Here is a 25,300-nt window from a genome sequence, read left to right as displayed (position 1 = left end):
CTGCAGCAGGTACACTTTTACCGCATCTCTCTCTTTCAAGCGCAGCTCTTGGAACTGCTTCATCAAGAACAGCTTCCCGGCAATTCCAACACGCTCAAACGAGTTCTTCAGAGCGTCCCATGCTTCTTTCGCTTCACGTAGTCCAACTGATCCTCTGCTATTCGATGAATTAGTAAGTTTTTGCACTTCTGGTCTCTAGCCTTGCGCTCGTCGAGTTTTTGCTTCTTCTCCGCCTTGACAGCCGCTGTGTCTTCTGGAAGCTCCTTCGCGTAATCCTCGTCCTCAATGGCATTCTCCAGACAGTCCAGCAGGTTCTTGTCCTCCATCAAAACTTCAATTCGGAACTTTCAGTTACCGAAATTGGTTCCATCGAACAGCCACAGCTTTTCTTCTCTCATTCTATCGTGTATTACTTATTTAAAAGATAAATTACTAGGCCCATAACCTAATAAAATAGGCAGAGCTATGCGTTAACACGTCTTTATTGAACGGGAGATTAGGTAGAAGTAACAGAAATGAAAATTTTATTATCCATGGCATATTGCGTTTGCAACAATTAAGTTGCTATTAGTAACATGTTGATCGGTTGCCAACTCAACAAAAACAAGGTAATCTACCAAACATTTATTGAGTTTGGCAAACCTTGCTGGAAAAGGGAACGTTTGAAATAGGCAAGTGAATCGACCTTCGAATCCATTGGTCAAGTAAATCCACAATACATTACACGCTTAGTTCAGTTCACCCATAGATGGGTGAAGAGTACCTAAAATCTTCAAAAAGTGCACATACCTAGATATGGGTAAAATGACCTTTACCCATATTTGGGTGGTTCAGTATAGAAATAGTATATAGGTATATTTCACCCAAATTTGGGTGATTTTTCCAGCTTTCGCCTTTCGTCTTTCCCATAGGAATTCAAAATTGGTTTTAAATTTTCATTTAGTTTGCCATGGAAAGAAACTGTTATTAAAACTGCGAGTTTAAAATCTGTTTAATTAAACCACAGATAACAGATATTTAGGCCGGTATAGCATACGTGTGTAAATATCCGCAACCGTTGATTCAAATGCATCGAACATTTGGAACGCGATTGGCAATCGTTTGGAGATGGCGCGATGATCATTACTGTGTAAAACGCAGCCTAAATACAACTGTCAAACGTATTGGCTGCGTTCGACGGTTACTTATCAGTTGCGTCCGTATGTACTTCCGCAATCAGTTGAGTAGATGGCAGTAGTGAGTCAACGTATATCATTTCAAAAGTTTACACATGATTTTCAATAAAATTTGTTCTAGCTTAAATATCTGTTATCTGTGATTAAACGTAAATCTTATTTATGACATTTTAATATTGCTGCTTTCGGCATGGTTCAGGAAGTAGAAGTAGTATGCTGCGATTCTCGAGGAAGTTCGTGTTGTCTGCTGCTGGTGTTTCTGCATATGATGATACCGGAACCATATTTCAATCCGGACCGCTGCATTTTGGCTGTCTTTAGAAATGCGTTCTCGCTCCCGGGGATAACGTAGAAGGCGGATTCGGTAGAATGCATTTCTTTGGGCCTCTACAACCGTGACCATAGGAAGAGCAAGACTAAAAGTAGCTAAACCGCTTAGGTATGCTGGAATCAAATGGAGAAGTTATTGTGTATTATGTTTTAACTGCATACTTTCAGAATTATGTACTTACCAGTGGGAGGAACAGGTACGAGGATCCAACATTCCGTGTTGCATAAGCATTTCGGAAGACTGACATACAGGTGACCTGTAACAGATCCATTGGAATCAAGTCAGATTTACAGCTTGGGTCAGCTTATAATTGCATTTTCAACGCCATGTTGTAGATGACATTTATGCTCGAAATTCGACCCAATCCTTGCTGTCTCCTTCTGACCGTCAGTGTGGGAATAACGCCGTTCCTCTGCGCGCAGATTACATCTTCCCAGAAGTTCAAATCGGGTCATCCTAACGCTACAATATACCCCTCCGGTAACGATCCATTCTTTCGAAAAGTCACGCCGACTTGGTTCTGGGTGCCTCATAGGCAGAGTCGCAGAGGCTGGTTTCGTTCCGGTCAGTAACTTGTTGAATCTGCGCAAGATTGATTCCGGTCTGGTAGATCACCTAACGCCTCGACGAGGGCGATTGTCTGTGTCCTAGCTGAATTTCGTGGAATTTACACGTTGAATAGTTTGTGTGCGATTTTCGACTTTGGCCAAACACCCTTGAAAGCAATGTTGTTTCGTAGGAGAGTTCCCAACGGCAATTCTGTAACTGTTAACGGGAAATATTATTTGTCATTGAGAGTATTGGAGCGATTATCTTTTTAGAGGGTATATCATAATCGTGACTTACTATTTGGGGGAGCTGCTGATTCGGTAGGCAAGTTCGGAGTTTCATCAGCGAAATTCGACAGGAGTGCTGCTGTAGCCCTGTATTTATGGTATTAATCTTCCGGCTGTGGAAAAGATGAAAATTTATTTGTAGATTCATCTTTTCCAGAATAGACGAATAAAGGTAGAACAGAGACACTTACCGTAATTCGTGATTCGGTACATTAACATTAAAAAAACTAATTTTACAACATATTAGAAAAACAACAATTACTACTCCCCGGAATGAGATATAAATAACAAAACAATGTTTACTTTTTCACCCAAATTTGGGTAAATCCATTAACTCATATATTGGTAAAGTCACTTTACCGAAAATATTGGTAATATTCACCGATTTCCTCAGTATATTTTACCAATAATATGAGTGAAGTATTCAATACCCAAATATGGGTGAATCAAGTACCCATAAAGAGGTAAATTGATCTAAGCGTGTACATCATAGGAGCTATACACTGAGGAAAATGGACGTATGATTTTCAATCAAACGCCTTATGGAAATTTGCCACAATGAATCGGTATGAATTTCAATACGTTGCCATATGAATGATGATTTTCATTTAAAAAACCCAGATTAATCCACCTAGCGGTGATGGTGCCTTTCTCGACCTTCGTAAAATGTGTGTGCTTGAAAACAGATGAGCTAGTGGCTAGGAGTAAAAAAGACAAATTTCATTGTCCGTTCTATGAAAATCAGATTATTTATGGCAAAGATATTGTAGATCCAGTTGAAAACCGAAAATCATATTTTGTCCCATTTCCGGATGTCGCAACTGCATCGCGAGTGGTGCCCGACTATGGCACAGTTGCGCACTACTCGCGATGCAGTTGCAACATCCGGAAATGCGAGAAAATGCGATTTCGCGGGACCTCGGTTCGGTTTTCAGCTTGATCTACAATATGCTAATAGGAATTTCGACATTTTTGTTTCCTTTTCCAATCTTTTGACGTACATAACCCTGTTTCATTTCACCCAGTCATATATTTTAAGGATATCACTTTTGGATGTTAGTTGAACTGAAGCTCCGACTACACAAAAGAAAACGAAAATGTCATTCCCATCACGCGAGCGGAGGGCAATATTTGTTATGATATAAATCTCATGACCGTCTTTCTGCCAAACTCCCGTATGAAGTGGGAGAGATAGAGACATCATCTCAGTTCGTCGAGCTGAATCGATTGGTATATAACACTATGGGTCTCCAGGCCTTCCGTAAAAGTTTGGTTTTGGAGCGAACATACAGCCTTTTCGTATAAAAGGCTAAAATGGTGTTTCGGCCATAACTTCCGATCCTATAGTCCGATCTAGCCAATTTACAATAGGAAACAATGGGACAGGATTCTGCGTCGAATGCAACTTGTTGCGTGTGAATCGATTAAGGTTAGGTGTCCGAAAAATAGGTGACATTTTTTGTGATTTTTATGAAAAAAGGTATTTTGGTCATAACTTCCGATCCCATAGTCCGACCTGTCCAATTTTCAATAGGAAACAATGGGAAAGGATTTTGCGTCGAATGCAACTTGTTGCAAGCAAATCGGTTGAGGATAAGTGCCCGAAAAATGAGTGACATTTTTTACGCGTTTTTTTCGTATGAATTTGTATTTTTGCCATAACTTCTGATCCCATAGTTCGATCTGACCAATTTCAAATAGGAAACAATGGGACAGGATTCTGCGTCGAATGCAACTTGTTGCAAGCAAATCGGTTGAGGATAAGTGCCCGAAAAATGAGTGACATTTTTTACGCGATTTTTTCGTATGAATTTGTATTTTGGCCATAACTTCTGATCCCATAGTCCGATCTGACCAATTTCAAATAGGAAATAATGGGACAGGATTCTGCGTCGAATGCAACTTGTTGCGAGCAAATCGGTTGAGGATAAGTGCCCGAAAAATGAGTGACATTTTTTGAGTAGTTTTGCGCACACACACACACACACATACACACACACACACACAGACATCACCTCGATTCGTCGAACTGAGTCGATTGGTATATAACACTATGGGTCTCCGGGCCTTCTATAAAAAGTTTGTTTTTGGAGCGATCATATAGCCTTTACCGTATACTTAGTATACGAGAAAGGCAAAACGCATAAGGTAGCCTCACACCTCGGGAATTTGGTTCGCGGATTTTTTCCCCATGCATTTTTGCATATGCGATGTTTTCGGAATTTGGACACGGAAAATCAAAATCCCGGCCCCATTTAAAATACACGGGGCTCAAAATCCGCTGGAAAATTTTCCCGAGGTGTGAGGCAGCCTATAGGGATGGGGGTAGTTCTAAATTTTATTACAGTTTGTTACGAGGGGATGGGGGGTTCTTGAAAACAACGTTTTTCGCGTTACGTTATATTTGAACAGACCCGAATGATCCCATATCAAAAAGCTAATAACATTCATAAGTTAATGAAAAGTATAAGTTTTAGAATGTATGTGACTAATGCGATGTTATAAGTTTTTTTTTCTATGTACATATCATTAAGCGCCTGCTTTGGCAAAAAAGTATTAGAAATCTTAATAATATATATTTGTTAAATATAAATAACATTAATTTTTTTACGTGCATTGTGTTTGGCCCATCCCGAATAAAAAATATTATAGAAAAACAATACAATTTATTGTAACATCACTATAATACACAATAAATTTACAATAGATTTTATTGTAGATGAAATAATAGAAATACATTAGAATGCATTGTTATGAACCATTCATTAAATTGTAAATGAAGTTTTCGCATTAGAACGTACGGGTTGTTAAGTATCGTAACTATACAAAATTTGAGATTTTTTCATACACTTTCTTTTGTCAAACAATAGAGTGTATCGTAATTATATTGTTGAAATATCCGAAGAAAACCGTTCAAATTACATTAGATTGAATTGTATTTTTATAGTAAAACAATACGATATTGGATTTCTTAATTATGACGGTTTTACCGGTCAACAATGAAATTTTAAGAAAAATAATGCATATTTGCTACAATTGGATAAATATTATTATATGGCTTATATACAATTTGAACAAAATTTTCAGAAGTTATCAATGATTAAAATTTATGCACTAAATGTTCTAAAAACAATTGGAAGTATTGTTACATTAGAGAACTATGTTGACGTATTATATCCACGGTGTTGATACAATATGGACAACCATCAAGAAACTATATATCCTATTGTATACCGTAGAGCGCATGGTTATTCAATTGTTTACACTGTTGAGCCTATGGTATACACTTTTATCCGGGATAACTGTTTTCGGTCATTTTGAAAAATTACTCTCAAAAAAGGCCTTTTATCCAAAAAAAAAAAAAAAAAATCAATGATGACGTGATGTCAAAACTACAAAATGATGATGCTGAAAACGTCAAAACAACATTGATTTGATAAAAATTCAGAATTCCATCAGAGATTAAATTTAGCTTTTAAGTATTAATTCGCTGAAATTATGCCTGAATCGGCCGTGGCGGTGTTCGAAAAAGATAACTTCAATGCCGAGAAGTGTAAGTAATTGTGAACACATGAAAAACGGTGCTTCTATAGACTGCATTCGCTGCTATTCACAGATGTCAAAGAATTGGTTCAGGATTGCGTGGGCGGACCGGAGCTGCAGCAGACCAAAGGCAAGATCCAGAGTCACAGCGACCTGGTATCATCTACCTTGAAGAAGCATGTCTACGAAAATTATATGCAGTTTATCGAGACGGCCAAGGAGATTTCCCGTAAGTAATTGCGGTTTTCTAAAGCAGGCTCTAGGGTTCTAATGGTTATCAATGGGTTTTAGATCTGGAATCGGAAATGTACCAACTGTCGCATATCCTGATCGAGCAGCGTAATCTACTGTCGACTTTGAGGGACGAGTCTATGCTTGATGATCAGAAGTACATTATCGAGGATCAGAGTATTGACCCGAACGACAATGAGGAACAGCAGAACAAGAAGGCAATCCAATTGATTAAGGAATCGTTAATTGGATATAAGGTGGAATTAAAAAGATTGTATTGTACATTTATCTGAAATAACAAAAAATAACTCTTTCAGGGAAATTTGGATGACAAAGTATTCATTTACGAGGGCGGTTTAATCGAACTGGACTCCAATGATTACCGTCCCATCTGTCGGATCCACTTGTTTCTTTTCAATGAGATACTGGTTCTGGCCAAAGTTAAACACGACAAGTAGGTTTTTGTTGTTTCATCATTCATCAGATATGCTCAAACCGTACAATTTTTGTTTACATAGAAAATTGGAATTCTTGACGGAGTACGACACCAAAAAAATAGCCGTTATCAACATCAAAGACTTGGACGGGGTCAACAAGAATGCGATCAATGTCTTCACCAGCGACGGGGCACGCATCTTTCAGTGCGTCAATTCGGCTTCAAAGCTGGAGTGGATCGACAAGTTCGAAGTGGCTATTAAATTCAATCAGCTGAAGCACAAAAAGGGCCCTGCCCCACAGCCGCCGGCTCTCAAGTTTGAACACCAGCAGAAATCGGTTGACAGTCAGATGCTCAGCCCGACGGCTTCCGACGTGGTTCCGATTGTGGAGAAGCTGGCGCCAGATTGGTTGGCTTCGGCACCGGAAGAAATCCAAGCGGAGATTGCTCAACGGCACTTTGAGGACTGCTTGGCTTTGGTACAGAAGTGCGAAGAATATTTGGAGAAAGATAGCGGATTTCGCGGGGCGGCTGAAATAAGGAAAAAGATTAAGGGTTTGAAGAGCACATTGTCTTCGGTACTGATGCAGGAACTGTCTAATTCGCAAAGTCGTAGTTTGCAGGCTGCACTGCGTTCCAGTAGACGGCCTTTGAAGTTGCTGGTAGAGATGGGGAAAGCCCGCGAAGCGTGTGGGATACTGTTGAGAGTTTGTAGCAGTGCTATTCGCACATCACAGAGACAGGCTCGTCGTAATAATCTGGCAGTATCGGAGCTATTCTTTTGCGATGTGGCACAGGTGGCTAGCGAATTTCTGAGAGCTTTCAGTAGCAAAGCATCTTGCACCAGTGCCTTGATCGTTTGGTGCAACATGGAGCTGCAGTATTTCGCTTCGCAACTTATCAAGCACTATCTTACGAAGGACACTCAATTGGAGATGGTGGCAAAGGTGGTGGAAGGCGTCAGGGAACCTTGCTCTAAGCTGACCGACATTGGTTTAGACTTGTCCTACCACATGGAAGGTTTGCTGCGTAATACTTTGGAGCAGCTCCTGGAGGAAGCTAAATTTCGCTTGGTAGATTCAATCGGGCGAACCGAAGATGTGTGGCAGCCTTACAATCTACAGACAAAAGCCAATTTGAGGAGCGTTCTGAAAGAGTTTGATGCGTTAGGATTGGATATGAAACCGCTAGTAACAGGGGATACCTGGATTAATCTGACACAAACTTCGGTAAACTTTTGTAGACATTTTCTCACAACTACGGAGAGTTGCGCCTATCTGGCTAGATATGATTCTTTGACGCTAGATGCAGAAATGCTTCTGAAAGAACTTTTCCTGGCGCAACACGCCGTGAAGCCGCATCCCTCGATGAGTGTCGATCTCAATTTTATCTCAAAGAACAAGGTCTACATGGGCGAAGTTTTGCTCCCGATTGCTATCGCCCGCTTCGAGAAAATTTCTGACAAAAAGCCGGAACTGCTCTTAGAGCTACAAGTACAACTTCGGGCTCCTCCTAAACCTAAACCACGAAGCGTTTACAAAACGGACGTTCTATAATTCTATATTTCTTACAATAGGTACTACAGTTACGATTCTATAACAACGCATTTATTCCATTTAAAGTTAAAAATTAGACGGAACACAAAAAAAAGTTATTTTACAAATGCACTTTAATTTAGAATTGCGGTTCTAGTCGTCGAAAGTGATTTTCTTCCCCCGAAATTCCAAAATTCCCTTCTCTTTCTGCTTAGCCGCCCATGATGGATGCAAGTCTGCAGGTGCTGCATCATTATTCATTGCACCACTTCTGACCTCAGTGGTATCGAAAATAACCTTTTTGCCCTGGAACGCTTTTATTCCTTGCTGTTTCTGTTTGGCTGCCCACGATGGATGAACATCGTCTGCAAGAGTTTGCTGCCCTTGCTCAGAGGAATCGAATACAATTTTCTTTCCCTGGAATGGTTTTAGACCTTTTTGTTTCTGCTTCGCAGCCCAGGATGGGTGTAGATCTTCCGCGGCAGATACTGTCTCCGTTTCGTTTGACTCAATTTTCGTCTTCTTGCCTGCAAAAGTTTGAATGCCGCGTTGCTTCTGTTTCGCGGCCCATGACGGGTGAAGGTCCAAATCTTCGTTCTTTTCTCCAAATCGTTTGCTCTGACCTTGAAATTGTTTGATTCCTAAAAGTTCCGGCATTACAATTGATTCTTTTGTCATGCAATAGAGATATTTACCTTTCTGTTGCTGCTTGGATTTCCAAGACGACTGACCTTCGTCATCCTCGTTGATATCTTCTCGGTATGGTCGCTTCTGGAAACGTTCATCCTTCTTGCCCGAATTATCCTTCCGCTTATTGGCCCGCTTCCAGCTGAACTCTTCTTCATTTTCCTGTTGCTGCTGTTTTTGATCCACAACCGGTGCAGTAGCCACGTAACTTTGACCGCTACTTGTAACGAAAAAATTGTCCTGGACTTGTACACATTTACTCTCACTGTCCTCATCTTCCGGTGATATATTTTTTTCCTTTCGCTCTTTTTTGGCTTGCTTAACTTTCTTGTTGGCGACTTGTGTTTTGTTCTGCGTTACTTTTTGCTTTTGTTTAGTTGGTGTTGCTTTAACAAACAATCCGACTTTTTCCTTGCCATTGTCGTCTTCCGAGTCTGAACCCGAAACGGTTCCCATCGACTCATTAGCTTCTGCCACAGTCTCGCAGAACCCTTGGTCCTCGGACTCTAGTTCCACCACATCCTGCTTCACATTTGGGACCTTCTTCCGCTTCTTGCTTTGGATCTTATCTCTACTCTTCTTCTTCTTCTTCTCATCATCTTTTCGCTTTTTTAGATACTTATCCAACACTTCCATTTTACTGTTTAATCCGAACCGTCGAATCAATGCTCTCACCTCCGGTAGCAGCTTCTTATTTTCGTGAAACCTCGCCAACGCCCGTTCCGTCAAGTCCTGGCCGGCACCATTCGTCTTCTTCGGATTGAACCGAATGATGGCTTTGGTCAGCTCCGAAGCCGGTTGAGCCTTGATGTGGCCCATTAATGCCACCAGAGATTCCATCTTTTTTGTGGCACGTTTGTTGTCCGCATTGGTCTCTTGTTTTGCCTTCCAGAATTTGATGTCCCGAACCAGCTTGTGGATGATGTTTTCGCGGGCGATTTTCACATGGTTACGGAAGATTTGAAGCTGCAAGATGAACACAAAATTGTAACTTCATAATTGTATCTAGTGTTTTTATAGCTACCTCGTGATTTAATTTATCGGTGTCCATTATTTGATCGTAATAAAGCGCTTATTAAAAATAAAATAAGCTCCACTCTACACTCTTTTATTGCCTCTCCATGCGCACGTTTATTTTTGTTATGATTTTATATCGTTCAAACTGTCAGGTTACACTAGTGCTGTCCTGTTCCGTCCAATGAGCAGCTCGAAGTTGTTCCCATCCTGCTCGTTCTTTTTTGTCAACGAATGGACATGAGAGGGATGGGAACAACTTCGAGCTGTTCATTGGACAGCACAGGACAGCATTACCACAGACAAACAGACGTAACAGATTGAACATTTTTCAGAGAAATCCATCGCCCAACTCCTCTACTACCATCTTGCGAGCATGTTACACGAAACAATGTTTCGTATGAGATTGTCACCAGAAGGCGCTGGAGTGAAATGTCAAACTCGAAGGATTACGACGCTAGCGCCTCTAGTTGTGAAACGCGTAATCGACCTAATTCAAATTGAGCGTTGAAGTCATGATCGATGGGAATTTCTCTAGTGTTACGTCTGTTTGTCTGTGGCATTACTATAAGGCCATTCACGAAGTCGAAAGCAAATACTGCTTTTTCCTTCTATGAGAAAACCTATTGGAGAGAAAACATGGCCGCCATCCCCTTCTCTCTGTTACTCAACTGTAAAAACCCATAAAGAACTGTCATTGGTTGTGTGAAGAATAATTTTGCCTCGACTTCGCGCAAATAGACAGAGACAGAAAAAAGTCTTTTCTTTTTCTGCTTCGTGGCACAGACCTGTTTTTTTCTGCGATACGCATACATTTAGTGATAGAGTGAAAGAGTCAGCTAGTTGAACGCAGTAATGATCTGCGTTTCCCGGCGCCACCTAGATCAGAAAGAACTCGTTATATTCGATTCGAATGTGCACTGGAGAGGCCGAGATCCTCGAGATCACTTTCAAAAGTGAAAGTCGTCACCGTCTTTAGGATAATTCTTTCTCCTTCAAAGATGGACATTCGTTATGGGGCTCCATTTTATCTAGTAATTATTTTAATAGGAGTCACCTCTGCCCATCAGAATGTTCTGCTTCTATTAGGTGAGTCTGCCCTTTCTTGTTATGATTTCTAATAACCATATCTACAATATGTGTAACATGATCGTTCCTCAAACAGCGGACGACGGTGGATTCGAGATCGGGGCCTACCGGAACAAGATCGTGCAAACTCCGGCGCTAGATGCCCTTGCGAAGCAGAGTTTGATATTTAACAATGCCTATGCTTCCGTTAGCAGTTGTTCCCCGTCTCGAGCATCGATCCTCACTGGAATGCCGGAGCACCAGAACGGAATGTACGGTCTGCACAACGGAGTGCATCATTTCAATGCCCTCGACAAGGTGAAAAGCATTTCGACCATACTGTCTGAGACGGGTGTCCGGACCGGCCTAATCGGTAAGAAACACGTTGGACCGGCAGATGTATTTAAGTTCGATTACGAGCGAACAGAAGAAGAGTACTCTGTTAATCAGGTTGGAAGGAATATCACTAACATAAAGCTATTTGTCAGAGAATTCCTTGGGGAGAGTAAGAAGAAGGATCAGCCTTTCTTCCTGATGGTTTCGTTCCATGATCCACATCGTTGTGGACACATAACTCCCCAGTACGGGCCTTTCTGCGAACGCTGGGGATCCGGAGAAGAAGGAATGGGATTGATTCCTGATTGGCATCCCATTTATTACGTTTGGGACCAGTTGATCCTACCGTACTACATTCCGGACACTGAACCAGCTCGCAGGGACGTTGCTGCCCAGTACACAACCATCTCTCGCCTCGATCAAGGTATTGGCCTGGTACTGAAGGAACTCGCCGATGCTGGCTTCGAAAAGGACACTCTCGTAGTTTACACGTCCGATAACGGACCACCCTTCCCGGCTGCCCGTACTAATCTCTACGACCCAGGGATGGCTGAACCCATGTTCATTCGTTCGCCGGATCCAAAAAGTCGTCGAAACGAGGTCACCTATTCTTTGTCCAGCCACCTTGATCTACTTCCCACTTTTTTGGATTGGTTTAATCTATCGTACCCCGTTGATGTTGCCCAGCCCGATACAAATGCCATCGACGAACAACCCCCACCAAAACCCATTCTAACTGGCAAGTCGCTTCTTCCCTTGCTCGCCGCTGAGCCACCCACTGACCCGGATCAGGCCGTGTTTGCTTCGCAATCGTTCCACGAAGTCACCATGACCTACCCGATGCGTGCCATCCGCACCAAACGCTACAAGCTGATCCACAACCTGAACCACCAGCTGCCGTTCCCCGTCGATCAGGATCTTTTCGTTTCACCTACCTTCCAAGATCTGCTGGCGCGCAAGGCCAACAACCAGGACATGCGCTGGTACAAAAACCTACAACTGTATTATAATCGGCCGGAGTGGGAGCTGTTTGACCTCAAGATGGATCCCGCCGAAAGGAATAATCTGGCCGGGAAACCGGTGGTCAAGGAACTTTTTGAAAAACTCCAACTAAAGTTACGTAATTGGCAGGAGTTAACAAATGATCCGTTCCGCTGTCTACCCGGGGGAGTACTGCTCGACACCGGTGAGTATCTGAACAATGCCACTTGTTTTGATTTGGGCCAATGAATCTCAATTGATGCCTTTTATAATACTCATTAGTGCATAGGTATACATTTTTGAATATTTTTCAACGTTATATTATATGTTGTTTTGTTTTAATTAATAACGAAAATAATACTTCAAAAAATATTTTTACATTATCCGAACTCCATTATAACTAAAAAGGTACTGTTTCAATCGTAGATTTCAAGCTCTGAAGAACATTTTATATGAATATGACAGACTTTTCCAAGATTGTATGTTGACTTTCCAAACGATATAACGAATATGATATAAGGTTGAATACATATTTCATTATTATTATTTACTAGCAGACCCGACGAACTTCGTTTCGCCTAAAATTGATTAGTTCTCGAGTTATGCAGAAATTTCGGTTTCATTTGTATGGGAGCCCCCTTTTGCAAAGGAGGGAGGGGTCTCGAACCATCTTAAGAACCTTCCCCGACCCCAAAAACCTCTGCATATAAATTTTCACGCCGATCGGTTCAGTAGTTTCGGAGTCTATAAGGTTCAGACAGACAGAAATTCATTTTTATGTACCGTCAAACGGGGTGACTTGCAACACTTATGTTTGCAACAAGTTTTTGTTTTTTTTTTTGCCTTTCTCGTATACTAAGTATACGTAAAGGCTATATGATCGCTCCAAAAACAAACTTTTTATAGAAGGCCCGGAGACCCATAGTGTTATATACCGATCGACTCAGCTCGACGAATTGAGGTGATGTCTGTGTGTATGTGTGTGTGTGTGTGTGTGTGTGTGTATGTGTGTGTGTCTGTGCGCACCAACCCAAAAAAAATGTCACTCATTTTTCAGGTACTTATCCTTAACCGATTTCCGATAAGTTGCATTCGACGCAGGATATTCTACCATTGTTTCCTATTGAAAATTGGTCAGATCGGACTATGGGCTCGGAAGTTATGGCCAAAATACCCCTCTTTTATAGAAAAATTGATTAAAAAATGTCACTCATTTTTCAGGCATTTATCCTTAACCGATTTACTCGCAACAAGTTGCATTCGACGCAGGATACTCTACCATTGTTTCCTATTGAAAATTGGTCAGATCGGACTATGGGCTCGGAAGTTATGGCCAAAATACCAATTTTTTATAGAAAAAATTTAGTAAAAAAATGTCACTCATTTTTTAGGCACTTATCCTTAACCGATTTATTCGCAACAAGTTGCATTCGACGCAGAATACTCTCCCATTGTTTCCTATTGAAAACTGGCCTGATCGAACTATGGGCTCAAGAGTAATGGCCAAAATACTTTTTTTAATGCACGAGAAAGGCACCATCGCCGCTAGGTGGATTATTCAGGGTTTTTACAATAAAATATGCCCAAACATCGAACTTTTCTTCACGCTTTTCTCAGGGGCACACTTGGAAACGTCGGTGCCTTGCACTGTTCGTGCGATGGGTTCTCCGCGTAGTATGCAACCCTTTAGCAAGCTCTGTCTATGTTGAGGCTGCACAGGTAACGATGTCGCGTGACGGTGGGAAGCTTTCGTGAGCGTCGATATGGGGCTCTATAGGGCACTGCAACAGTGCACAGGGGTTCCTAGATCAAAGAACTCGTCCGGTCCTCTCGATCCCAAACTCACACCCGCGATGACCAGCGGGATTTTCCTGGTCATTCGAATTAGCACAATTTTATCATCAAGCATAACGGATAGGTTTTTAAAACATCTTCTTACCTTACACCTCCTTGATAATTAGCACATGTAAGGATAAAATTCAAAATGGCTTCCCTGATCTAAATTTCAATCTAAGGAAAATACACAGTTTCTTTAATTATAATAATTTTCTAGTTATTACAATATAGTTTCACCTGCACGGCACTACGATTTTTAGAAATTACAATCTATATGGTACACTTTGGCTAAATTTTAACTGTCGAGTCTTTATTCGAACGAGTTAGGTCTGCTTAAATTTTATAAAAACCCTCAAAATTTGCGTATCTATATTAGTGAACGCAATGGTAGCACCCCATCTCATTTTCCCTTGTTATTTGCTGCCTATATGATTCTTTTTCTACCACCGCTGGTATAGATTCGATACGAGTAGGTAGTAGTTCCATAAATAAAATCGAGTGTCCAGTTCAAATAGGTTTTTCTTTAAATTCTCTCGGTGGTCACCTAAATGAGATTACTTGTGGAGGTACTCACGGGATCTCGCGAAACAATCAGTAAACTTTGATAAAAAAGCTTCAGATGTCTCATCTATTTTAGAGATGGCGCTCAAGGTGCAAACGGGTCTAAGATACCATAAGCTTTACACGGTAATTATTAGTTTTATGAAATATTTTATTGTTATAAATTCTAAGAATTGTGTTTGTGTCAACAGATTTTTACTACTTACAAACGCTTTGTTACAATACCCAAACTAATTTCACATCCGACTTCAATAATTGATATAAAAAATACATTTTCGACGATAACCGTGGTATGAATTTATGATAATAATTAATTAAACCTAAAAACTATTTCAATTCCGTCACATTACGTGGTGCATTAGCCTGCTTTATAGTCGAGATTTTGTCGGGGCACGGTCTTAAAACTTTTTCGCTAATAACATGTCCCAAAAAACCAAGCTCAGTTACAAAAAAACCTACATTTATCCCAATTCACTTTTATGTTAGCGGCGTCCAATCTCTCTAAGACCGCCATCAATTTAACCTTACAATCGTTAAAACTTATGCCCGATATCAAAACGTCATCCAAATAAACAGTTACATGTTCAATACCATTTAAAACTTGTTCCATAACTTGCTGAAATATTGAGGCGCTTGAGAATGCACCTTGGGGCAATCTATTGTATGTGTAGAGTGCTTTTATTGTATTTACTACCATAAATTGCCAGGATCGGGCTGATAAGGGCAATTGTGTATAAGCACTAGGGTGGCTCAAATTAGTATGGGAAAAACTTTGTTCAATTTTTTTGATGGGCCGCCCTCTTATTCGGTTCTATTTGATGCCCTGATGCTCTGGACAAAATTTCAGCCAAATCGGTCAACGTTTGGGCAGTGCTAAACTCATTGGAAGTTTATATGGAAAAATGTATGCAGAAACATCCAAAAACAGTAAATTGCAGCTGGACTACACAACTTACGATGAAGAACTATGATACTCATTCAGATCTTGGAGAATTTAATACAGAATGTTATGCAGAAAACCGCGAGAAGATTCGAGTTTGCCCGGCTAAGTTATTAGCATTTCTCTGCAGTGGGGTTTGAGCAAATTTCGTTTCTTTTACCTTTGAAAAGAAATAAATTCACCTACAACACTCCAGTAAAATGCTAATATCTTTGCGTAATAAACTCTAATCTTCTCGCGGTTTTCAGCATAACATTCTGTATTTTATTTTACAAGAACTGAATGAGTATCATGGTTCTTGATCTTAAATTGTGCCGTCCAACTGCAAATCACTGTTTTTGGATGTTTCTGCATACATTTTTCCATATAAACTTCCAACGAGTTTAGCACTGCCCAAACGTTGACCGATTTGGCTGAAATTTTGTCCAGAGCATCAGGGCATCAAATAGAACCGAATAAGAGGGCGGCCCATCAAAAAATTTGAAAAAGTGTTTTTTGAGCCACCCTAATAAGCACCTTCAAGATCTAAAGAACAAAACACAGAGCAATTCGCTATTCCGGCGAAAACATCCTGGGCAGTTGGCAATGGGTATGTATAGGTACTATGAATTTGTTTACTGAAATAACCAATCTAATCTCATTATTCTTTTTCATAACCACGATCACCGGAGATGCCGGTCACCGGATTAATCGTGATAACATTTTCACTTTCTAGTTTCGTCAAATATTCTAATACTTTATCCCTTAAACGATAGGGGACGTCATAAGCCTTTTTAAATACCGGTACCTCGGATTTTAAAACCAAATCCGCCTCATAGCCCAGGATCGGTGTGGTAAAATTTTTATGAAAAACATTTGAGTATTTACTTTTAATTTCATCAACTATTTCATGATTCGTCACAATACTAGTAGAAATTGAATTAACAAAAAAATTCCTCCAGTTTGGAGAAAACGTCAATCCAAGTTCTTCCTAAGAGTGGAATGAAATTGTTATTACAATTAAGTACAAGAAGGGTCAGTTTTCGTTCAATTCCTTTAAATTTAACCAAAACTACGACTTCTCCTTCAACAACACTCAGGAAAATCGACACATACTTTATGGCAAAAATCCATGTATTTTGAAACATGCATAACATGCGTCGGCACATACTTATTTGCATACAAATTCACACATAGATACTATGACCCACATGGATAGTATGTGTGAACACCCATAGAATGCATGTGGGCGCATGAAATATTTAGATGCTGACTCCAACGTAGCAACAACCAAAATTTTTGAATCTTGAGCTAGACGAACCCCCCCTAGCATTTATGGCTGCTACATGCTCCATTCTAGTTTTATTGGCACAATTCATTTTTTCGCATTATTTCTGGCTATTTCCCAAGTCGCAATCATTTTCTCTGCGCTATCTAAAGTAAGTTTCTCTTCATTCAAAAGTCTTTGTTGTAGTACTTACTTTTTACTTATGGATCCTGTACACCTCCGGTGGTGCAAAGGGCCGACTTGAAAGATCTCCATCCTGAGCGTTGCCTGGCTATCGCTTTAACCTGTTGCCAGGTTAGATTTCGGTCGACTTCTTTTATTTCTTTATTGAGGCTTCGCCGCCATGAGCCTCTGGGTCTGCCTCTGCTGCGATGTCCCGCTGGGTTCCAGTCTAATGCTTGTTTACAGATTTCGTTTCCGCCCCTACGTAGAGTGTGGCCGACCCAGCCCCACTTCCGATCCCGAATTTCTGTTGCTATCGGCCTCTGGTGACAACGACGATGGAGCTCGTTGTTTGAGATCCAATTGTGAGGCCACCAGGCTCGAATTATATACCGCAGGCATCTGTTAATGAACACCTGCAGCCGTTGAGTGTTCTCCACTGATACACACCATGTTTCGCTAGCGTATAGCAGCACAGATTTCACGTTAGAGTTGAAAATTCGTATTTTGGTGCGTTCACTTATCTGCCTGTTTTTCCAGATATTTCTTAAACTCGCAAAGGCAGCCCTTGCTTTCTTGATCCGTGCGCCTATGTCGATCTTGGTACCGCCGTCTGACGCCATTTGGCTACCAAGATATTGGAAGCTTTCAACATTCTCCACTGGTTGCCCGGCTACTGTGAAACTGGAAGGAGTCACCGTGTTTACATCCAACGATTTGGTTTTGTTGACGTTGATGACTAAACCTGCCGAGGAGGAGCGCTCGGCAAGGTCGTTGAGCTTACTCTGCATATCAGAGCGCCGTTGCGCGAGGAGTGCAACGTCATCAGCCAATTCGAAGTCGTTTAGGTGCTCCATGGTTATAGGCTGCCATAACAGCCCGCGGTTTGGTTCACGGTCAATCGCATCTACCAGAATCTCATCGATTACGATGAAGAACAGTAACGGTGATAGAATACATCCTTGCCTCACACCAGCTACGACCCGGATAGGGTCGGACAGGACCCCATTGTGCAGCACTCTACACCAGAGGTACCCCCTCTTGAAAGTATTCTTCTAAGCTTCTTGAAAGATTATTTCCGAGCCCTTTGAAGGGAGACTTCCGAGCCTCTAGTACGGACCTTCTGAATATCTTGAAAGTAGGCTTCCGCGCCTCTTGTTGAAAGGCTTTGCATATTGAAAATACGCTTCAAAGCCCCTTGAAAATACGCTTCCGAGCCTCTTGAAGGTAGAATTCCGAGGTTCTTGAAAAGAGGGTTTAGATCCATTCGAGGCATTCCGAGCCTTTTGAAAGGAACCTTTCGAGCCGCTTGAAAGGAGCCTTCCGATTTTTTTTGTAAGGAGGCTTCCGAACCTCTTAAAAGTAGGCTTCCGGGCCGCTTTAAAGGAGGCCAACGAGCCACTTGAAAGCAGGTACGAGCCAATTGAAAGCAGGCTTCCGAGCCTTTTGTAAGAAGGTTTCTGAGCCTTCTGAAAAGAACCTTCCGAATCTCTTGAAAGGAGCCTTTTGAGCTTTTTGAAAGAAGGCTTCCGAGTTTCTTGAAAGGAGGCTTTCAGACCTCTTAACACGAGACTTCCGGGCTTCTTGGAAGGACGCTTCCGGGCCTCTTGAAAGCAGGCTTCTAAGCGTCTTGATAAAATGCTTCTAAACCTCTTGTAAAGAGGCTTCCGGGTCTCTTGAAAAAAGGCTCCCGGGCCGCTTGAAAGAAGGCTTACTGGCCTCTTGACTGGAGGTTTCCAGGCCTCTTGAAAGGAGGCTTCCAGGCCTTATGAAAGGAGGCTTCCAGGCCTCTTGAAAGGAGGCTTCCGAGCCTCTTGAAAGAAGGCTTCCGAGCCTCTTGAAAGGAGGCTTCCAGGCCTCTTGAAATGAGGCTTCCAGGCCTCTTGAAAGGAGGCTTCCAGGCCTCTTGAAAGGAGGCTTCCAGGCCTCTTGAAAGGAGGCTTCCGAGCCTCTTGAAAGGAGGCTTCCGAGCCTCTTGAAAGGAGGCTTCCGAGCCTCTTCAAAGGAGTCTTCCAAGCTTCTTGAAAAAAGCCTGAAAGGAGGCTTCCGTGCCTCTTGAAAGGAGGCTTCCGGGCCTCTTGAAAGGAGGCTTCCGGGCCTCTTGAAAGGAGGCTTCCGGGCCTCTTGAAAGGAGGCTTCCGAGCCTCTTGAAAGGAGGCTTGAGCCTCTTGAAAGGAGGCATCCGAGCCTCTTGAAAGGAGGCTTCCGAGCCTCTTGAAAGGAGGCTTTCGAACCTTTTGAAAGGAGGCTTCCAGGCCTCTTGAAAGGAGGCTTCCAAGCATCCGAACCTTTTTAAAAAGCTTCTGAACAACTTGAAATAAACGATGCAGTAGTTGTGCGGATGTCATGGGGTCAGCTTTGAGCATCTCGGCTGATATGCGGTCGACCCCTGGGGCTTTATTCGATTTCATGCTTTGGATGGCTGTTTGAATCTCTAGCAGTGATGGAGCTTCGGTATTGACGCGTGTTATACGTCGGATCCTAGGCAGATCATGCCGAGGTGGTGATGGCCTGGCTGGCACTTGAAAAAGTTGTTCGAAGTGCTCGAACCAGCGTTTCAGCTGGTCAGTTGGGTCGGTCAATAACTGATCATTCGCGTCTTTCACAGGCATCGTTGCGTTCATCTTCGCCCCGCTTAAGCGTCGTGAGATATCGTAGAGGAGGCGAATGTCCCCGGTTGCGGCGGCTCTCTCTCCTTCGTCGGCCAGAGAGTCTGCCCACGCTCGCTTGTCCCGTCGACATGAGCGTTTTACTTCCTTATCAAGAGCCGCGTATCGTTGACGGGCTAAAGAGGCCCGCACATAGGATACGTTTGCGTTGCGTTTGACACATTTCCCATGGGAAAACTGTCAAACGCAACGCAAACGTATCCTATGTGCGGAGCTCTTAAGACTTTGGCTCCTCTGGTTTTCGATCGCTCTATCGCGGCTTTGGCTTCTCTTCGCTCCTCTATCTTCCTCCAGGTCTCATCGGTGATCCATTGCTTTCTCTGGGTGCGCAGTTCGCCCAGATTATTCTCGCTGGTGGCGATGAAGGCATTCTTGATGGCGGTCCATTGGTCTTCCATGTTGTAGTACCTTATCACGAATTCCCGCTACAATACGGTCTCTTATGGCCATATCTTTGAAAGCCTCAAAACTGCAAAATTCCGCCTGAAGTTTGACAGATAGGACGAAGTCCTCCAGAGATTCATCCGGCTGCTGTCCTCTAATATTGAATTTAAGGCGTTGTACTAAATCAGACTCTGTTTTATCCAGTCGTGCTTTCAATTTTTTTACCATTTCATCATAAGAAACTCCTGCTAGATCAGTATTAGGGTACAGTAGCTTCAGCTCCTTAAAAATAGTTGGACCACTCAAGGTAACAAAATGGTCTCTTTTAGCGTCCTCAGGAACTTTATTCATGTTGAAGAAAAACCTAAGTCTGTCAACCCAGTCACTAAAGGAAGTACCTCTCCGGTAGGGTTCTAATGTAGTCGTTATATTAGATTGTGCCATGTCAAAAATAGGTATTGATTTTCTTCTAACTTCAACCAATAATTTGATCAATAATCCACTCCAATCTACGATAGCAGTTTGGTCTTAGTAATAAAATGAATTGACTCACCAGAAAAAACTTCTCAGCATTCGCTGACTTCAATAGTTGCTCGTGATTATGCCCGTTAGCAACCACGCGAGTCGTTGGGTAATTACCCAGATGCGGACACGGAACAACTGGACCAATCCGGAAAGGTAAAAGCGATCTTCACGATAATGCCCTTCGACACCTTTGAAAAAAAAATTTAGGGTTGTATACAAGATACGACCACTCGACATAAACTACGTAAAACCAAATAAAGGCTCCCCCAGACCTAAGCGATTTCATCGCCGCGCCGGCGACAACTAGTCGCCGCGATTCTATCGTTGGGTCGCTGCAGGCAATGTTCTATTTACGTTTCCATGTTAACGGCGACAGAATCGCTGTCGCCAAGCGATAGAATTGCGTCGCGTGTGTTTGGGGGAACCTTAAAGTACCAATTATTCCGCTGTATATAGAAGAGAAGAAACTATCCCACCGACACTACTACCCAGTTTTAGCAGCATCTCCCACTTTGTGAGGGAGTAGGGATCCCCACTGTCTAGCAGCTGGGCCACCCCAGTTCAACAATCGATAATACCCTAAAAGTAGGCAGCCAAGAATTAAAACGCGCTGCATATGAGATGCATGATACATGAAAGAACTAAAAAAAAATCAATAGTTTAGCGTTGATACTCAAACGTTTCAATACTACTGGCAAATTGGTGTAGAGTTTGCGAATCGATTGATATATGAAACTTAAAATCCATTAAAAGATAAGGACCTATTAGAGCACCTCTACGGGAGTCCCCATCTGGATCCCTATCGCTATTTCCGGGCCCTTTATAGAGACCCACTTTTACACCGGCGGTATCTAAACGGGAATGTAAAATAAGAACGCAACTCAAAATTAGCCGTGAGTTTCCAAATTTAGTGCCCCATACTGGGTTGCTAAATATCCATACAGAGTTGCTATTCTGCTTTTCTTTTTCAATACAATTCCGGCGTAAATTAAATAGCAAGGGAAATATTCAATTTTTTTGATCTAGCGCCCCAATTCAACTCCGCGAAGACGCGGAGAAGTAATTATACTATAGTGGATCAGGTATGATGAGGAACGATGCGCACGGATGCCCGCTAGAGTCCGAAATTTTCATGGATTTTCGCGAAAGAAAATTTTACTGTTTTTCTTTAGCAAGTTGTTCTAAGGAGGAGGTTTTCCAGGAATCCCTCAGAAGGTTGCTTGAGTAATTGTTCAGTATGTTCTTCAAGTTGTTCCGCCAGAAAATCTCCCGCAAGTTTTTTTTCATTTGAACATGATTTGCTTTGGAAATTCATCATAGGATCCCTGGAAGATTTCTCCGGGAGTTCCCAAGCAATCTTTGAGTTTTTTTAAGAATCTTTAGCAGTTGTCCCAGAATAGTTTTAGGATTTCTTCCAGAATCTATCGGGATTTTTTTTATTGGAACTGCCCTATAATTTCTTTTGTGATTTCATTTGAAACCTTAGTAAGTTTTCCCTAGAAAATGCTTTGGATTCTTTCGGATGTTGTTACAAAACTGTTTGTCCGGGACATTCTTCAGAGAAAAAAAAATGTGGGAGCATTCCTGCAGGATTTTGTCAAGTCAAGAGATTCATGTAGCAAAACTGGTTGGAATTGCAGGAGGAATTTCTTCGACCGCGAGTAGCATAAATCCCCGAAGGAAATTTCCAGGAGGAAGGAAGTCCAGAAGGAATAATGGTAAAAAAAAGGAAGTAGTTTGATGTCGGGTCTCCAGCTAGCCTTACGAGCGAAGCATAGAATTGCCCTCTGGATTCCCGATTCTGTTATGTTCAAGTGGGCTCCTTGAGCACAGCTGTCACACAAAATACATACTCATGCAATAACGGGCACAGAAAAGCTTTCAATTGATAACTGAGGAAATGCTTATAGAGTACTAAGTTGAGCAGCTAGCTAAGTTCCAGTTGGAATGTAGAGCCATTGAAGAAGAAAACGACTACTTTTAGCAACGCCTGGTGAGAACTCAATATACTTACGAAGTCGCTATACCTCAAACAGAAACCATTGGTGGGATGGTGGGGCGCTATACTAAAATAGCACTGGGGAGGGAGCGCTATAATAAGAGTAGAGATGAGGACTCCCGTTGAGGTGCTCTTAATGTTACAAATCTTACATGCTTTCGTGACGGTCCCCAATTTAGAAATTTTTATTTTACACCCTGTATCTGAGTCTTCCCCTTAGACGTAGTTTACGTCAAAAAAGAAAAAAAAATCTTTCAATAAACGTATAGAAAAATTCAATTATGTAATCCACTTTTCTTTTCAGGTTTTTGTCCTATTGAATAATTTCAGTTCTTTGTCTGTTTAAGGAAGAGAAACAAACAATAGATCACATCAGCGTCCAAAATGGCGCTAGAAGAGATCACTTTTACTAAAAAAAATGAGGAACTCTGTGATCTACCTAGTGCAAGCGATTCTTTTCTCCCTGATATTGACTCCACTGCGCGTCAACGATGGTCAATTCAATTTGCTGGAGGGGTCACGCTGCTGTCCTGTAGGTATCCGCACAATGTTTTATTTCGTCTTTTATTCCTTTATCGCACTTTGGCTTGCAACGGGTTATACAATTGTACAGTGTTCACCAGAACAAGATTTTACTCTCAGCTAACACTTATAACCTTCTTTCAAAGCACTGTATGCCACTCAAGTCACTTTATCTCTCGTCGCCACTTTTTGAGTATTGAAACTACCGTAAGACTTTGTAAGACACCGTGATACTTCGTCGGATCGGAGTAACGTACTGCTTGAAGTTTTCGATTAGACTCACCACATGTTTTTATTACACCTGTATTTATCTCCGAACGGTCGACTCACGACCCATACATTAATTTGTCGTTTTTTATTTATTTTATTTATTTATTTATTTATTTTATTTCGTCAACCAACGTAGACTAGTACATATACATATACATGTTTGTTTTTGTAATGCTATAGTATAATTAAATAATAGGTTGTAAAGTGATGTATAATTTTGATTTTGAGTTTATATTGCTGAATTTGTAATGTTTGTTCTTTGGAAATACTGTCTAATGTTATGCCGAGACATTGTTAAGTCAATAGTTTCGCAGTGTTGATTGTAAACGGCCATCATTCGGTTGAGAGGCCCAAATTTGGCGTAATTTGTTCGGCAGTGGTTGGTTAAAAATAATGTTCTATGTCGAAGTAGCCGAGAAGGTATGTAAAAGTTAAATTTCGATAAAATTTCAGTTGAATCAACACGTTGAGAAACTATATCGTTAACAAATGAAACCGTTGCACATTCTCGACGCTCTTTCAAAGTTTGTATATTTATAAGCATGCAACGTGCTTCATAAGATGGAAGAGGAAATGACGTCCAACCTAATTTACGAAGAGCGTATAATAGAAATTATTTTTGTACTGACTCTATTCTTTCTTCATGTGTGGTTGTATAAGGCGACCATACAATGCTACAATATTCCAGTATAGATCGTACATATGAAATATATAGTGTTTTGATTGTGTAGGGATCCTGAAAGTTGAAGCAAAAACGCTTGATAAAGCCTAGCATATTATTAGCTTTGTGGATGATTGTGTTATAGTGATCAACAAGAGTTAGTTTCGAATCTAAAATCACTCCTAAATCCCTAACTCTTTCGTGTCTTTCTACAGTATTGTTCCCTAATACAATTTGTGTATTTGGTGTTAACATTTCTTAACATTCAGTTGCAAAAGCCTTTTCTGCACCATGTATAGAACATGTGTATTTCATTCTGGAATATGATTATGTCGTCTTCATTTTTTATTTCCATAAATAGCTTTATGTCATCGGCATAAATTAAAATCTTTATATTTTTGAGAATGAAGGTAATGTCATTTACATATAATATAAATAAAAGAGGGCCAAGATGAGAGCCTTGTGGAACTCCTGAAGTGACTTGAATGGGATTGGATTTCTTTCCGTTAAATTTTATTATTTGTTGCCGGTCTGTGAGATAAGATTCATGCCATCTAAGGAGTCCTGGCTCGATTCCAATTTTTTTGCAATTTGAGGAGCAACATTGGAATGTCAATGCGATCAAACGTCTTGCTAAAGTCAGTGTATAGAGCTTCCACGTAGTGACCATTATTGCATTAAGAGAATAGTCAATGAATTTTATTAAATTTGTAGCGGTAGAGCGACCTTTGAAAAATCCATGCTGCTTATTCGTAATTCTGTTTTAAGTTGTGAAAATAATTTTTCATTGATAATGGATTCAAAAAGTTTGGGAATGCAAGAGATAATGGCTATTCCACGGTAATTACGAATGTCAGATTTTTGCCTGATTTGAAGATAGGCACAAGATAGGAGCTTTTCCATACCCTGGGAAAATTTCCGGATTCAATGACAATCTGAAGAGCCAAAACAAAGGTGCAGTCAGCTCTTTAGCCAGACTCTTCATAAATATCGGTGGAATACCATCAGGACCAGGGCCTTTAGATGCATCTAAGTTTTTAAAGCGTTTAGAATATCGTTCACCATGATCTGATTAACACCGATATCCCTAGCGAATTCTGGGATAGGCGCAAAAAATCTAGGTCGCGATCTTGTTCCGAAAAGGTGGTGTATATTTCTTGGAAGAAATCTCCAAAAGATTACAGATATCTTCCGAGCAATTACCGACGCGTTCGTCTAAATACATGGTTGACGGAAAATTGTCTGATTTTAATTTTGATTTTACGTAATTGAAGAAGTTCTTTGGACATGACTTTATTTCGTTTTCTGTTTTCGTGTTGTGTTCTTCAAAT

The 25,300-nt window shown here is 41.2% G+C and overlaps 3 protein-coding genes across 4 annotated transcripts; 2 read left to right on the top strand and 1 right to left on the bottom strand.

Moving 5' to 3' along the window:
- The first annotated feature begins 5,738 nt into the window (after positions 1–5,738).
- LOC134224684 (exocyst complex component 8) lies at positions 5,739–8,237 on the top strand. The gene is made up of 5 exons (XM_062704185.1): positions 5,739–5,895; positions 5,959–6,114; positions 6,177–6,373; positions 6,434–6,570; positions 6,635–8,237. Exons 1-5 carry the CDS (start codon positions 5,841–5,843, stop codon positions 8,106–8,108), a joined length of 2,019 nt encoding a protein of 672 aa, XP_062560169.1. The 5' UTR covers positions 5,739–5,840; the 3' UTR covers positions 8,109–8,237.
- On the bottom strand, positions 8,138–9,952 carry LOC134224686 (uncharacterized). Of its 2 annotated transcripts, none has more exons than XM_062704187.1 (3): positions 9,799–9,952; positions 8,783–9,740; positions 8,138–8,728 (listed from the first exon to the last, which is right to left on the bottom strand). In XM_062704187.1, the coding sequence occupies exons 1-3, from the start codon at positions 9,823–9,825 to the stop codon at positions 8,241–8,243; spliced, it is 1,473 nt and encodes a 490-aa protein (XP_062560171.1). In that variant the 5' UTR covers positions 9,826–9,952; the 3' UTR covers positions 8,138–8,240. The 2 variants fall into 2 exon arrangements, with proteins under 2 accessions (XP_062560171.1, XP_062560172.1); XM_062704188.1 differs by having other exon boundaries at positions 8,138–8,710.
- Positions 9,953–10,659: 707 nt separating this feature from the next.
- LOC134224685 (N-sulphoglucosamine sulphohydrolase) lies at positions 10,660–12,703 on the top strand. The gene is made up of 2 exons (XM_062704186.1): positions 10,660–10,877; positions 10,954–12,703. The coding sequence occupies exons 1-2, from the start codon at positions 10,790–10,792 to the stop codon at positions 12,420–12,422; spliced, it is 1,557 nt and encodes a 518-aa protein (XP_062560170.1). The 5' UTR covers positions 10,660–10,789; the 3' UTR covers positions 12,423–12,703.
- The last annotated feature ends 12,597 nt before the right edge of the window (positions 12,704–25,300 follow it).

Source organism: Armigeres subalbatus, chromosome 3 (assembly GCF_024139115.2).
Source record: "Armigeres subalbatus isolate Guangzhou_Male chromosome 3, GZ_Asu_2, whole genome shotgun sequence".
NCBI lineage: Eukaryota > Metazoa > Arthropoda > Insecta > Diptera > Culicidae > Armigeres > Armigeres subalbatus.
Note: the sequence above shows the minus strand (reverse complement) of the source record. Positions and strands in the feature narration are given on the sequence as shown.